Genomic DNA, 16,645 nt, shown 5'->3' on the forward strand with positions numbered 1-16,645 from the left:
ACCCGAACCCGAAGCCTTGGTTTTTAAATTACCCGTACCCGACCCGAACCCGAAAAATATTTTATGGCGTTACCCGAAACCCGACCCGAACCCGTCGGGTACGGGTCGGGTACGGGTATCGGGTAAAAATACCCGTACCCGACCATCTCTAATGGATACTGATAAAATTGTTTCTCCTTTCAGCATTCATGTCTTGGCCTTGTCGTCAGTTGATTTTGACGTTAAGTATACATTTTATTAACAGTGTATAAATTAGTTCGACTTTTGCTCACGCACAGTGACAATCATGTCCGATGAATTCTGCAAGAGTCAGGTATCTTGTTCAAGTCATCTTTGACGCTAGGCATAATGGATGGCAGGCATACGAACACGAGGCCGAATAGACGCGAGGCCGAAGGGACGCGAGGCCGAAGGGACGCGAGGCCGAAGGGACGCGAGGCCGAAGGGACGCGAGGCCGAGGGGACGCGAGGCCGAATAGACACAAGGCCGAAGGGAAGTGAGGCGAAATACGGTATTATCGTCATCATCATCACAGCCCTCTTCCAATAACATGTATTTCGCTTCAGAGTGAAAAGAAACTCTGTTTGAGTAGACCTAGAAAACCAGTAGATCAGTTGTTTGTGTGCAAGAGGCCGCCGCTTCCGACGCGGGTCGGCGGCCGGCTCGGACTGTGGAAACCAAGGCGGCTTAGTGCCGCCTTGTTTACTTGCCCTCGATTATGCGTCTGCGCCGCAAGATTGAAAGATTTTTAATCCCAACCTAAACTCTTTAGTAATATATTTACACTTGAACTACATACGTAGAGTAAAAAATATCAGAGTTAAATACACAATTCATTGAATGACGCTTTTTGTCAATCATCAAGAGTGCACCATATTTTTCAATAGATTCTGCTGCAGAATGGATGTTGCAAATCCGGAACACATAGTCACGATAATTGGATCTCATGTGATCATACAATATCGTATTAGGCCTCGCGTCCATTCGGCCTTGGGCCCATTCGGCCTTGGGTCCATTCGGCCTTGGGTCCTTTCGGCCTTGCGTCCATCTGGCCTTGCGTCCATCTGGCCTTGCGTTCATTCGGCCTTGCGTTCATTCGGCCTTGCGTCCATTCGGCCTCACTTCCACTCGGCCTCGCGTCCGTTATGCCTTATGGCAGTATGCCTTGTATTCATTATGCCTACCATCCATTACGCCTCTGAAGTTAGTCAAATATAGATGTTGTGATTTCTAACCAAGCTAACCAAGTAATGGGACATCTCTGGTGAGTGCAATTTCCACTGTCGGAACCGCTGCAACAGCAAGCTTCAACAGCAGCAGTACTTAACAATTGCAGTGGAACCAATGCATTTAATAAGTCTTCTACTACGGGAACTGGAACATTAGAGGCTTTTTTTAACTTAAAGTATATTCATTTATATTTTTATATGGTTACATATGGTTTACATAATAATTGTTCAGCCTCCTTTTAAGGCTCTGCATCTTTGTTTTGAAATTTGCTGGTTAGGTCTACATTATTTGTGTAGAATTTTACAGTTCATCCTTTATGGGACTTGTTTTTAATTGAAAAATAAATTTTTATAACCTACTTAACAACGAATAAATAACTTAAAATTAACTTAAAACTAAGGTACCAGCTCACGAATGATCTGGTGAGGTGACCTGGTGCAGGACTCTCTGAACCTAGTCAACGATGTTGTTCTCCGTTCTTTCAGTACCTGAAGACCAGCCAGGTGATGGATCTCAGAGTTTCGTGTCCTCGGAGGGGTTTATAGAATCATACGTAATATTTTATTCTGAACAATCTGAAGTTTAAGATGGTGGGTTTTGGCGCAGCCCTCCCAGACAGGCAAAGCGTACTCTATGACCGGTAAAATTATTTGCTTGTGAACGGTAAGCTTGTTGGTGAGGGAAAGGGTGGATTTCCCATTAATGAGAGGATAGAGGGTCAGTATGTTGCAATTGGTAACAGTTTTCTCTACGTGTGAACGAAATATAAGCTTTTGGTCCAGGAAGAGACCAAGATAGACAACCTCACTAGACCATTCCATAGGAGTGTTATTGAGATGGATTCTCACATTGGCAGGTGGAACAAGTCGATTTTGAATGCGGGAATATAATAGCCTGGGTCTTAGCTGCATTGATGTAGATCTTCCAGCTGTTGAAATAGTCGGACAGAACATTCAGTCCCTCCTGTAGTCTACGCGTCAAGGCTCTAATCACTCGACCTTTGTAGATAATGGTAGTGTCGTCTGCAAACATAGACATGATACCACCACCCGGAAGGGGAGGAGCATCTAAGAATATATTGAACAGGATGGGACCATGAAGGCTACCCTGTAGAACCCCAGCATTTACGTTAAACGTATCAGAGAAAATGTTGTTGAGGAAGACCTGGAATGATCTGTTCGACTGATAATTTTTGATTATCTTTACGAGGAAGATCGGGAAGTTGAATCGCTGCAGCTTGAACACCAGGCCATCATGCCAGACATTATCGAACGCCTTTTCGATGTCCAACAATGCCATGACAGATGTTTTACTAACGGACTTGTTCCGCCTTAGGATCTGAAGTACTCTAGTGAGTTGGTGAACGGTGGAGTGACCCTGCCTAAACCCGAACTGTTCTGGGAGGAAAACGTTATTCTGGTTTACGAATTCTAGTAAGCGACTAAGAATCAACTTTTCGAACAACTTCGAGATGCACGATTATTGGCTGATGGGACGATAGTTTTTAGCGTTGGTAGGGTCCTTACCGGGTTTGTGGATGGGGATCACTTTAGCTAGCTTCCAGCGAGACGGAAAATAGCTGAGCTCCAGACACTTATTAAAGATCGCGGCCAGATGTTCAAAAAATTCTCGACTCAAGTTTTTCAACTCAATATTGACGACTTCATCGACACCGGCGGCCTTCATGTTCTTGGTGCGCCTGATAGCAGCTAACACCTCATCAGCAGATGTTTTAGATTCATCGGGAATGATTGATGGAAGATCGACGACTCTAGTTATTACTTCCTGGACGGCATGTTCGTGCGGGCTAACTATGCCATGACCCAAATTGTGAGAGTTGACTAAATGCTGACCAAGTGCATTGGCTTTTTCAGATGCTGTTAAAAGGAAATGACCGGGGATTGGCGTTGGGGATGATAGAGGGGGGATAGGTCTCGGTTTGGTTTTCAAAATTTTGGTAAGTCTCCAGAACGGCTTTCCACGCACTGGGAGATGTTGAGAAAAATTTTTGTTTCTTAGATCCACCAACCTGGCTTTGATGATTTTGTTAAGACGATTGATATTGGTCTTCAGGTGAGGCAGGCCAGAGCGCTGGTACTGTTGTCTAATAGTATTACGGAATTGGATATATCGTTTGGTTGTGTTGTCTAGGTTCAGAGAGTTACTCACCAAACTAGAAGCCGGCACATGTAGATCCCGGGCCAGGGATAATGCCTCATCGATGGACTGAAGACACTGGTCGATGTTTTCTGAGGACTCGAACTGGACGCTGTAGTCAATTGCGTTGTCCACACATCGCTGGAACCGCACCCAATCGACTCGATGGTAGTTACGCTGAGAGACTTGGAATCGGTTAGCAGAGGATCCAACTTCGACTACCACTGGGAAGTGGTCCAAGCTGAGTTCTTGGTGAACAACCGGGTCGGTGATGTTGCCCATATTGGAGATAAACAGGTCGATGGTTGCGTGTACTCCGGATCTGCTCAACCGGGTGGGAGCGGCCGGACCTAGGATGTTGTAGTGGACTACTTGTATGTCGTTGAAGAGGATCAGGCCGTTTTGGTTGCGTCGACTGTTGCCCCAGGCTTGGTGTTTTGCGTTGAGGTCACCCGCAATGATGAACTGCCCCTGCCTCCGAGTCAGTTTGATGATGTCGCTTCTTAGGTTCGTTGCCGTCCCGTCTCTTACGTTGACTTGCTTGGGACAGTAGGCTGCGATGATGGTAATGGGAAGAAAGATGTACACCTCAGGTTTGAGATGCGTCTCCGTGATGATTGCAATGTCTATTTTGTGTACGTTGAGGAAGTCAACAAGCTCGTAATTCTTGTTCCTGATGGAGCAAGCGTTCCAGTTAGCAATCTTGATGATTTCACAGTCCATATTTGTGCAAGTGCGAAAAGTGTTGATGCATTCCACGACCAGTGAAACGTATTGCTCCAAGGTGAGCATGGGTTCGCTGTCAGTTGTGCCAGTTGCAGCTTGGGAGAAAGCCATTGCGGACGAGTTCACTTGGAGACCTGGTGGGAGTGAACGGCTACCGAATCTTGTTGCTTCAGCATACGTAGAGGCAGCTGTGACTGGTTTGGTGATTGGATTCAGCGGTAGCGGGGCGAGCAAAGGTATGGGGTGCTGGGAGCCAATGGCAGGGAACTCCTTGTTTGGAGGCACCTTTCGGCAACCTGGTTGATTGTTGGTGGAGGCCCGCTTACAAATCTCGATGAACTCTGCGCGTTTCGGGCACGTTCTGCTGGTTGCTTTGTGGGCAGCCTCACAGTTGGCGCACACCGGATCGGCGGTCTCCATCAGCTGGCAGGCATCGGGGCGTGCGTTTGGCCACACTTGATGCAACGGTACGCCATATGGCAATTTTTAGTCCCGTGTCCAAACAGCAGGCAGTTAGAGCATTGGGTGACGTCACGATGCACTGGTTTGTAGCGCTCCCAGGCTACGATGATGCGAAAAAGTGCTCGGATGGACTGCAGATCCGCCAGGCACGTTGAATTTTTCTCCAGGTTTACGAGATATAATTGATCACGGTACTTCCGAGTTTTGTTTTGTCGCGTCATCTTGTGGATCTGGATTGGCTTGAGTCCTTTTGCCCTTAGTTCCTCCAACAGGGTGTCATCTTCCATGTCAGAAAGACCACGGAGAACAACCTTGAGGGGTTTTTCTGCTTCGATATCATGGGAGAAATATTCCACCTCGTGTTTCTGCAGTATCGCTTGCACCGCCTTGTAATGGTTCAACGACGGAACCATCAGTTTGTATCCCTCAGTGCACATGCAGATGGTGCATTTCAGTCCTTTGTCGATATAAAACGCTATTGCTTCGCGTAGGCCTTCCGGGAAGCCTTTCACATAGAAAGGCGGGATTTTCTCCTTCTTCACTACTTCCTTCTTCACTACTTCCTTCTTCACTACTTCCTTCTTCACTACTTCCTTCTTCACTACTTCCTTCTTCACTACTTCCTTCTTCACAACTTCCTTCTTCACTACTTCCTTCTTCACTACTTCCTTCTTCTACTACTTGTCAGGCCGAGGCCGTTTCCCCGTACTGAAACTGGTTTTTGATTTACCCATATTAGGGTTCATTGTAGCGTCGGTTTCCAACGCGACCACACAAACTTACGAACGAACGTACAAAGCGAACGGAGCGAAAATAAACAACTGTAGTACTGCTCAACAAGCTACCAGAGAATCATTAGATAAATGAACATTAGAGGCAATCAGTGTTTTACCAATAGAAATATTTCCGCTGATCGCTTTTGGAAGCGATTCCAAACGTAACAACGGTGGCGGACTCAAAGAATTGCCCTTTGCGTTATGGCACTTTCGGAAATAGTTATAGCACAGACAAACAGACGTGCCTCGTCCTTATTCGAAACGTTACATTCGTGTGCCACCATGTGAGATAATTGCCTACTAACTTATTTTCGTCAAACGGTTTTTGTCTTTTGTTTGTCTGTCGTTATAGTGTTCTGCTGCAATAAATCAGCCAGCTTCGGTGATTACGAAGCCCTAAATAAATTTTTTAACGAATAGTTTATTTCATTAAACATAAATATTTTCCTCTGGCTTCTCGAGTAGTGGTTCACATAGTTTTTCTCTATAATAGTGATGATTTTGAGCCTTCCATACTTGTTCGTATCCAGTACCAATATACTTACTCTGCAATTACTCTAATTAGATATTGTATCGGTCATCCATAATTACGTAATTATTTATTGATACAAAATGCTGTTAATTTTATATAGTGGCAAAACAGGCTTGAATTCCAAGATCAGGCTCATTTCAGAGGTTCGAAGCAAGAACTGTGAATGCTTAGAGCAAGCGCACCGGTGAGTTGCCATTTGAGTTGCTATTTTCACAACGCTGGCCGTTGCTATTTTGGATAGCAACCGATTTTCGCACCGGTCGATGCTAATGGGGGTTACCAATTTCACTATTTCTTTTTCACACCGGCAGTTGCCAATTTCTGAAGACCGTCACTAGCCAGTGTTGGCAAAATGTTTGTTTGTGATGTATTTCGCATATTTTTTGTGAATCTAGTAATCACCAACTTATCCGTCAGTCAATCGTTTCTGGAATGATCTACGTTCTTTCTACTTTATAAAATGTTCCCTCCATTTCACGTAACTTTGTTTTAACTTTGTTTCCGTTCTCCCAAGTTATCGATAACATAATTCTTTTGCAGATTTTTTTACTTGTGCGTACATAATTTCTTTCATCCTCATATGTTTATTTAAATTACTTTTTCCGTAAAACTGGGCACGTCCCGCAACGTTGGCTTAAATGACTATAGACCTCTCCAATTGTGCATGTATTGGTGCACTTTACACCGTATAAGTCGGATTGAAAATGAGGCAGGCAATGTGCTGTCAAAATGTCTGCATTGATTGCGGAATTTTCATTTTCTTTCATTGACTTGAAACTTAATTTATTCCTATGCGAATTGTGAGATTTGTTTACGGATAGTATCCTACAACATAAGTATTTGATTTCCAGTACCGAGCAACTCAAAAAAGACTATATTTTTCGATTTGCTTAACCCCGGTAGAGTTAAGCAAGAGTCATTTATGAGGCAAACAATCCGAGTTTAGTGTGCATGACTGAGCTGTCAGAAAGCTCTATTCTACACGCTCGTAAATAATAACTCTAAAATGAGTAACATTTGACGCATTTTCGTAAAAAGTGGATCAACTCTTAAATTGAGTAACTCCACAAATACTCAAAACTGAGTAACACTAGGCGTCTTTGAAATGAGTCATTATTACTCAAAATGTGAGTACGACATTACTCATTTTTTGGGTACAGTTCAGTTTCATTACTGGCTAGAAATCCGCCACGGCCAATAAACGACAACACATGTTCATCAATAATTACCTTGTAATAAAAGTAAACAGTTATAATGCCTTCTGAGGCGCACACAATTAAAAAACATATGTCACAAACTGAAGCACATCGTCATCATCTTTCAAAGTGGACGTCGTTATATGCGACGTTACTCAGAACTAAGTTATATGAAGGGAACCCAAAAAGTGAGTCAAAGTTACTCAAAACCAAAAAGGACTTCTACTCATTTTTTGACGTCTACGATCATCGTTCTGAACTGAGCCAGAGTTGCTCAGTTCATGAGTTATTATTTACGAGCGTGTACTGAAAGCTGGCAAACTGTCATTAGTTGTATTCTGTATTTCATGCTGTCTCGGTTCCCACAGTTTGCTATTATTATTTGAAAATTTGCCGCCAAAAAGAACTTAAATATAGAACGCGTAAGTTGTTTTCGATTATTTGATTGATTCTAGTGATGAAGAAAGTGATTTCGCAAAACAAATTTCCTTATACGCGATTAAGAAAATGGTTTTTGGAAAGATTCGGGGCGACTCGCAGCCTAGTAAATAGCCAAATATTGACCGCCATATGGAGGAAGGTGCCATCCAGCGTTTTAACAACGGTCTATACCGATGACCATTTCCAACGCCGCTTTCGAACGCATCTTAGGTTGTTATTGAAGATTGAAACAGCGGTAAAGGAGAAAAATGGTTTTTTATACAACGACCAAACGAAACGGGAAAATAGGCCCGAGCAGATTTGCTTAAACCTTCCAGGTTTATTGAATAATATTGGCCAATCTTGTGAGAATTGAGATTTCCGCATCGTGTAGGTTGCAGACCAAAATGCCAACCAAAATGGTCATCTCAATAAAAAACCTATACAAAATGTTTACCTGCTCGAAAAAACACCTTATGCAAAATTTCAGCTCAATCGGAAATAAAATTGAGTAGTGGTTCACGCCGACACTTGCGTCCTAAGACGTGTTTAACGAGCGAGGCAAAACACTTCGTCTTCCGAGACCGACCAATTGAGTCCGCATTTGAAACACTCATCATCTTCGTAATATTATTACGAACATTCACTATCGAGCACAAAAAAAACAACAGTTTGACATTTTATCAAATAGCAACGATTCGGCTCGTTGCTATCGCGTTGCCAAATTTAATAACTCGCTACTACCCGAGGTGAGGATTGTTATTTCCCAAACCAACATAGCGACGCCCGGTGCGGTTGCCGCGTTATGGTGGGAGTTGCCAAACTAGCTTTAGAAACTTCAATTTAGCCACTGGTGGGCTTGCTCTTATGCAACCGGAGAAAACAGTGAGGCAGAAACATTATTTCAGAAGTTCGTTTTTTCACTGAATGGTTTTCTACTGCCCTTACATTTGTTCAATTTGGCTATTATAGACGTAAAGAGGCACATTCGTGAGTAAAATGTTACTTAACAGAAAGGCACGATGTCCTATATTTGTTGAAACCGTTGGACATTTCAAAGGCGTTAGAGATACTTTCGATAAACGTGGGACACTTTGCGAGACGTTTTTCTAAGTAGCACATTTTTTTTAGTAGCGGGACTGTCTCGCAAAATGCGGGACCTCTGCACATAGAAAAAAAACATGGTAATTTTTACTATTTTAGGGGTCAGCATGAGCAGATTTGATCGGTGGTTTTCAACCGACTATTTTATATGGTATAGATAACAATTCTGTGGTTATTACAACAATACCAAAACCAAAAATCGAATGGTGAAATCGACCATGTATGTTTAAGATGACAATGTTTTTTTTTATACTTTAAAACTGTCATAATGTTTGTGTTTAGTCATAATGAACCATCCACCTAATTGTTCGTATGACAAGAGAATAGTCATTTTCAGATGCCAACATGAGAATTTGTTGCTTCAACCATGTATTTGTTGTCTGAACCAAATCAAGCAGTCGGTTGAAAACCACCGATCCAATCGAGTCAAGCTGACCCCCAGAATGGTAGAAATGACAACTTCTACTATTTTGGAGACAACTCAACGATTTATTTTGTTTTTCCTCCTCGTTGAGGACAAGTTCTTGTCATCACACTGATTTGAATAACGCCGATCGAAGTGTATAATATATAAAATATTGTATTCTGAACTTAGAATTAAACTGAATTGTTTTTGTTATGTTTGTATAGTTCCCTTATAGTTTCCTATGACAGACGTGATATAATTCTGTTAATTTTTTTTTGAAATTTTGGACAACTATGACCTTAAAAAACTGAAAGCTCTAAAATGTAGTAAAGCGGGCAATGTATGTAGTTTTTCGAGAATGCGAAAATGAACGGGAATAGAAGGTGTGACTTTTAGGCTTAGAAATTTTTTTTGCAGTTCATCGTGGCATGCTGGGATACGGGAACACAATAGTAGAGGGTGATTTGACTTTGGCTTAGAATGAATTATACCTTTCCCAGAGTTTAATTGGCCAAAACACCTTGCCGGAGACAACGGAGATTGCGGGTTCGAGTCCCGTCTGGACGAGGGAAAATATTTTTTAAGCCTAAAAGTCACACCTTCTATTCCCGTTTATTTTAGCATTTTCGAAAAACTACATACGTTGCCCGCTTTACTAAACTTAAAAAATGTAAGTCATATGACAAAAATGAAATTAGTTCGTAAAGTCTAAAATGTAGACTATCAAAAAACTATAACATGGTGACTAGGCACTATTTCGTCCTGACCGCTCTATGTTATAGATTATTTGGCAGTCTACTGTTTAGCGCTCTCGCTAATAGTTTACGCTTTTTACGTTATAGTTCATACTTTTTAAAAGAATTGTTTCTTATATTCCATAAAAACTACAACATAGAAATCTATCACGTCTGCCAGAAGAAACTATGCCACTGTGCATCGTGTGGCAGCACTTTTAGTCGAAATGTACAATGTCCCTAGTTTTTATGTTTAGTTTAATATATAGTTATATAACTAACTTTATAACTAATCTGTAGTTTGAAGATAGAGGTGTCAAGGTTGGAAGCGATTCAAGCATTGGTGTCTGATTTCGGTACCATATCAGCATATGTGCCTTCAGTTATTTCTACTTCAACAAAACGCAAAATGCTGTCAGCTTAGTCTGGGATGGTTTATTACGAGCCACGCCAAACACGTTTGGATCCCCAACACCCGGTTTCCTAAAAGTAGAAATTCAATGAGTGGCAATTACTACTTGTCACTCTTACACATTACCTTTAGGTGTACCAAAAGTATGTTTATTCCACTACGCTTCATAATGAGTTTCCGATGGTCTTTTGCTCTCAGTATCTGAAACTGTGAACATATTAATAAAAGTTACTTGCATTCATTTTATTAAAAAATACCTGATTCATTTTCACAACCGTGAATACCGTGAATAATATCCGAACGTTCTGTACGATTCGCGAGACCGCCGTATATACGAGCGCCACCAATTCAGGCAAATTTCTCAAAAATCGTCTGAGCGTTTTTCCGATTTTGTTCTACGGCTAAGAACCCAAAATAAACGTTGCGAGTATGAGAAAGCAGATGAAATGATCTTGGATCAAATTGTTAAAAGTGTGCGTCCAATAAACTACGTGAGAAAATGTTGAAGAAAAACATGCGCCTTGAGGAAGTTGAAGCTCTCGGCACAAGTCTAGAGGAGAGTGAAAAGAAGCTTAAAGATTTTAGTGGTACGACAACCGTTGAAAAGATTAACAAAATTATGGAAACAACCTGTGAAGCAAGATCGTGGATGGAACCAAACACCACAACGGATTTTTCGAAGTAGCTCTGCGAGAGGACGGCCAAACTCTGTATATACCAGAAGACCAGGCACAGGACGATCTGAACCAGTGTGTTTCTCGTGTGGAAGACGTGGACATACGATGGGAGCAGAATTTTGCCCGGCCAAGCACGCAGCTTGTTTGCAGTGTAAAAACATTGGACATTTTGCAAGACAGTGCCGTAAGCGCCCTAATCAGGACCGCCAATCAACAGTCACACCGAAGCGTATCCGAACTGTGCAAGGAGAATCAGTGCAAGAGACAACAAACGAAGAAAACCAAAATGAAGGATATATTTTCTACGCCATGGGAAATAATACATTTAGATTCACTGTGGGTGGGGTGAACATACCCATGGTAATAGATTCCGGAGCCGCAGCGAATGTCATAAGTCAATCAGCATGGGAGGAGATGAAGAGAAAGGGTGTTGCTGTTCAGGATATGACTACTACCGTAGATAAAACACTTTCTGGTTATGGCACGAATACGCCAATGAAGATAACAGGAAGCTTCACAGCTATGGTACAAGGAGGAGGCCAACAAACCGATGCAAAATTTTATGTGGCTAAAAGTGGCCAGCAGTGCTTGTTAGGAGATGAGACTGCTAAAGCACTTCACGTCCTTAAAGTTGGGTTCGGAATAGGACGCGTGGAAGAATCATCGATGGAGTTTCCTAAAATCAAGGGAGTAACCGTTGAAATACCCATTGATCACAGTATTCAACCTGTTCATCAAGCCTACAGAAGAGTACCATATGCGCTCGAGGATAAGGTCGAAGAAAAACTGAACATGCCTCTAACTCAAGGTTTCATAGAGCAGGTTCATGAGCCATCTCCGTGGGTTTCTCCGATGGTCCCCGTTCTCAAGGATTCCGGTGACATCCGACTGTGCATTGACATGCGTAGGGCTAATGGAGCAGTTCTACGAGAAACGCATCCATTACCATTGGTGGACGAGATCTTGGGATCGGTTGATGGTGCGACTACGTTCTCCAAGATCGATATCAAAGATGCCTATCATCAACTCGAAATTTCTAAAGAATCAAGACCGATAACAACGTTCATAACGAAAACTGGCCTTTACAGGTAGATTCTACTAATTTCTATAATATTCTAATAAGTTAGGGTACGCATTTTGATTATTCTACTGCTGAGTGATTTTTTTAAATTATCAGGATGTTATCCAATAAATTCTTTCTTTTAGTATCGTAATGTAACTTTATCCTTTTTGCTCATAGATACAAACGACTTATGTTTGGGATAAGCTGCGCACCCGAAATATTTCAGAAAACTATGGAAACTATTCTAGCGGGATTAGAAGGTATAATTGTCTATCTTGACGATGTAGTAGTGTATGGTTCAACTAAAGAGGAACACGACAAACGACTACAGGGATTACAAAATCGGCTTAAAGAATATGGCGTGTTGCTCAATCATCAAAAATTTGTATATGGGGTTCCTGAGCTCGAGTTCCTTGGTCATGTGTTGAACGAGAACGGAGTTAAGACCACAGAAGATCGGCTGGCATCTATCAAAGGTTTTCGAGAGCCAAGAAATGCACCAGAACTTAGAAGTTTTCTAGGACTGGTGACATACATCGGTCGGTCGTTCCCAATCTAGCTGCGAAAACAGAACTTCTTAGACAGCTTCTACGCACGGGGAATGTTTTCATATGGAAACAGCAGCAGCAAATGGCTTTTGAAGCCATCAAAACTGCTGTCAGTAATATCGGTTATTTGGGTTTCTTCAACAAAACTGGTAAGATAAAATTGATAGCCGACGCTAGTCCGGAAGGTTTGGGTGCAGTCCTTCTACAGGAAAATAACGAAGGCACGTCCAAGATTATTGCCTTTGGTAGCAAAGCTCTCACTGATCTTGAAAGAAAATACTTTCAAACGGAACGGGAAGCTCTGGCGATCGTATGGGCTGTGGAAAAATTTAAGCTCTATTTACTAGGAACGAAATTCTCACTTATCACCGATTGTAAGGCGCTGAAGTTCCTATCAACCCGAGATCTCGCCCCTGTCCACGAATAGAGCGTTGGGTACTAAGGTTGCAGGCCTATAATTACGATATCATCCATGAGCCAGGTGCTAGTAATTTAGCCGATACTCTTTCACGGTTGTCAGTGTCCTCCCCCACAGCATTCGATAAAACATCAGAAGTTTACATTCGCCAACTAGTTGAATTTGCTGTGCCAGACGCAATTGTTTTGAAGGATGTCGTCGACGCAACTAAAGAAGATAAAACACTTCAAGAAGTGATCCAAGCATTGACTACAGATCTGTGGCCAGAAACAGCCAAAGCATATAAATGTTTCAAGTCAGAGTTACATACATCAGATGGCGTTGTTATGCGCGGAGACAGGCTGGTAATTCCAGAAAAACTCCATTTCCACATCATGGCATGCGCTCGCGAGGATCATCCAGGCGTGACAGTCATGAAACGCAGGCTTAGACAAAAAGTCTGGTGGCCAAAATTAGATATGGAAGTGGACAAATATGTCAAAAGCTGCAACCTTTGTACCCTTGTTTCAACAACCACTCCTCCAGAACCGATGCAAAGGACGAAGATGCCAACAAAAGCGTGGTCCGAAATTGCTGTTGACTTCTTAGGACCCCTCCCCACCGGACATAATCTTCTGGTACTGATAGACTATTTTAGCCGTTTTGTAGAGGTAGTAGTCATGAAACAAATTACGGCAGATCTTACAGTAAAAGCACTTTTCGAAACATTTTCCCGATTTGGTGTTCCAGAAGTTCTACGTTCAGATCATGGTCCACAATTCATCAGCGATTCTTTGAGGCAATTTTGCAAGGAGTTTGGCATTGAGCAACAAAAGACTACTCCATACTGGCCACAAGCGAATGGAGAAGTGGAACGCATGAATAACACTATTTTGAAGCGTTTGCGCATAAGCCAAGAAACAAGCCAAGGGGACTGGAAATGGGACCTAAGAAATTTTCTACTTATGTATAATTCAACGCTCCATACCATAACAGGAATAGCACCCTCAAGCTTAATGTTTGGCAGAATCTTGAGAGATGAACTACCTAGCATTAATGAATCAGCAGCACTACTTACAGAAGGCGTGAGAGATCGCGATTGGATGAAGAAATTAAAAGCAACGGAACTGTGTGATACTCGTAGGCAAGCTAGAAAAAACAACTTGGTAGAGGGTGATCTAGTGGTAGCGAAACGTACTGTAAAAGAAAACAAACTGTCAAGCAACTTCAGTCCGGAACTGTATGAAATTGTAAAACGAACAGGGACAGAGGCAGAAATACGATCCAAAAGTAGCGGGAAAATATACAATCGGAATGTCTCACATCTGAAGCCTATTCATCCTGAAGGACCTAAGGGCTCGGAAGAATTGCTAACTCAAACGGATCCAAAGGATATTACCGAAGATCAACCAACTTCAACTGAGCAACTAGTGGAGAAACCACGTAGTTGCCGAGAACAAAAGCTTCCTAGTTATTTACAAGAGTATGTAACGAATGTTGAGGTAAATCCTAAGTAAGGGGGGAGTGTGGTATTCAGAAACAGACCAACCCAACATAGATGCACTATGGTTCAAGAATGTGTGTGAAACCAGACTATACACGGGAAGACTCTACCGACTGATTGAGTAGAGATCGAAGCGGATTGGAAGTCTAACGTTGAGAGAATAAAAGTGCGTGATATCAAGTCGTAAAGTTTCAGCGTTTTATTACTGACATATTCGAATACCAGGTGACCACAACTCCGAAAAGATAATCATAAATATTTTGATATAAAATAAGATTCTGACATTGAAATGGTTGATAAAAATAAACGGATTGTATTGAGGGATTTCATGCAAACATGTCTATGCAGTTAATTTTAACAATTTCAAACTTACCATTACTCCGTAAAGCTTGAGGCATACTGAAACTGATTCCAACGTTCTGCAGACAGAGATCGTGGTTGTTCATAATTTTTGTCGTAATTTGTAAAACTTATTTGACAACATTGGTTGGTTGTTTTGTTTGGTCTGTGATCCAAGATGAAGCCTGGAGAAAAAAATTGGCTTATTCTTCCGTTTGGTACAAGCATAGTAGTTTAATAATCCCACTTACGTTGGAATGATATAGCACGAACTGATGACCGATATTTTCTCCTTACAGTCACGATGCGGATTGAAGTGTTTGAATACTCGCTGAATGTTTAGTTTTTCGCGCAGCGAAAGAATGGCCTTGGTTCGGTCCGATCCCATTTGCACTTCCAAGCGGAAAATATGTACGTTAACATTCTCCATAAACTGATAGCGTTCTCCACTAAATAGTATACGGTAGCATTTATTGGGCTCTAGTATGAATTCTTCTATTGGGTTCGGCTGTACCTGTCCAGCTTCGCTTTCCTCTAACACATATTCACCATACTGAGCTGCTGGCACTCGACTCGAACTTGACTTCAGATCTGTTAACAAAACGGAAAAGTTTTTCAACTTCAAAGAAACTTCTACGACGGAACGAACGTACAGTTGGAGATGCAGTTTTTCGTCGTTCCTTAACCGTCGTTTATCGAAACTTATTTTGCATTCTATAAGGTCGTGCAACCGATCAAGGTCAAGTTTTATGGGATTATTGAAAGAGGATAATACGGTTTTCCAGCTAGCCGACAGTGAAATTTGACTACTCGACACCGAGACACGTTGTGGAATGCTTTGCAGAGGTTTTCCATTACCGGAATGCGATCAGTTTTTTTCCATTTCAATTTGCGGCGATAACGCCTCAATGCTGCATGCCACAAAATCGGGCATCGGGATGCGGAAAGATATGCAGACCGCAATGTTTTCAACAGAACTTCGGCAAATATCTTGTACCATTCGTTCACCCGTCAGACAGCATGAGCGAGTAGAGCGTAAGCGCTTTCGAGTGATCTCCACTTGTCAGATATTCCTCAGCCATATGCCTGCTTCTTGTAAAAGCGTAGACATTTGTAAACTTTATACTAAGCCATAGCCTATCCCAGTAGGGTGATGATAGATGTTTGTGGGTTTTCTCTATCTCGCTTACCAGGTAGATAACTTGTTGCTTGGTGACAGGTTCACCTGTTTTCGTGACTCGTTACCGAAAAAGTAACTATACAGCATCGCGTTAGAATTTGTGGAAGAAGCCTGCAGGTGTGAATCAACAAAATATTAAAGAAATGATTTCAGTACTTAACCATCTGCTAACTTACCTGCCCAGCGCCACCGGTTTGAGTCTCGTTCGGGGTCAGTGCGGAACTTTGAAAAACGCCTCCTTGTGCTTGCCTACATATTCGACCGCCTCGTGGAAGTAAATACCAGGATGTTGGGTTTGTAGTGACGCCAGCCCGTTCTTGACTGCGTCGCAAAACAACCCACCGGAGGCTCTGTACTGCACAGTCAGCCAGACTTAGTGCTCGAAGAGCAGCTTCTTGGAACTGGTTCGGTTGCGATATTTGACGACGTGGTTCTTGAAACTATTGAATCTCCTTTGAGTTTGAAAAATAGGCGACAAATTTTGAAGCTCACGAAACCAGCTATGGTTTTGACTTCGAGGCAGTTGGTGTCTACTAGAGATGCACCGAATATCAGAAAAAAAATGAATTTTGCCGAATATTCGGCTCACCAAATAGTATGTTACATTAGAAACAATATAAAAGTGCAGTGCATAAAGTTTTATGAACGGGGGTAAACGAGAACTGAGGATATGACTCAGGTTCAGAGAGGAATATACCACATTCAGATGGAACACGAACCGCAATCTCCACTCATGGTTCTTGTCCCGTCTGGATGGGTATATTTTTTTTTGAGCCAAATC

The 16,645-nt window shown here is 42.1% G+C and overlaps 2 protein-coding genes across 4 annotated transcripts in view; both read left to right on the forward strand.

Moving 5' to 3' along the window:
• Window positions 1-16,645, forward strand: part of LOC129727207 (glutamate [NMDA] receptor subunit 1-like) — a 476,845-nt gene that overhangs the window by 92,347 nt on the left and 367,853 nt on the right. The gene's annotated exons all lie outside the window — the stretch shown is intronic.
• On the forward strand, window positions 10,939-14,533 carry LOC129727203 (uncharacterized protein K02A2.6-like). Its single transcript, XM_055684771.1, has 2 exons — window positions 10,939-11,921; window positions 12,074-14,533. The coding sequence occupies exons 1-2, from the start codon at window positions 10,939-10,941 to the stop codon at window positions 12,453-12,455; spliced, it is 1,365 nt and encodes a 454-aa protein (XP_055540746.1). The 3' UTR covers window positions 12,456-14,533.

This window comes from Wyeomyia smithii, chromosome 3 (genome assembly GCF_029784165.1).
Source record: "Wyeomyia smithii strain HCP4-BCI-WySm-NY-G18 chromosome 3, ASM2978416v1, whole genome shotgun sequence".
In the NCBI taxonomy this organism is placed as follows: Eukaryota; Metazoa; Arthropoda; class Insecta; order Diptera; family Culicidae; genus Wyeomyia; species Wyeomyia smithii.

Excerpts from the sequence above, each read along its gene's own strand:
- LOC129727203 (XM_055684771.1), top strand. The coding sequence starts at position 10,939 with ATGGGAGCAGAATTTTGCCCGGCCAAGCACGCAGCTTGTTTGCAGTGT. Across the intron at positions 11,922-12,073 it reads ACGAAAACTGGCCTTTACAG|ATACAAACGACTTATGTTTG; the intron begins GTAGATTCTACT and ends TTTTGCTCATAG.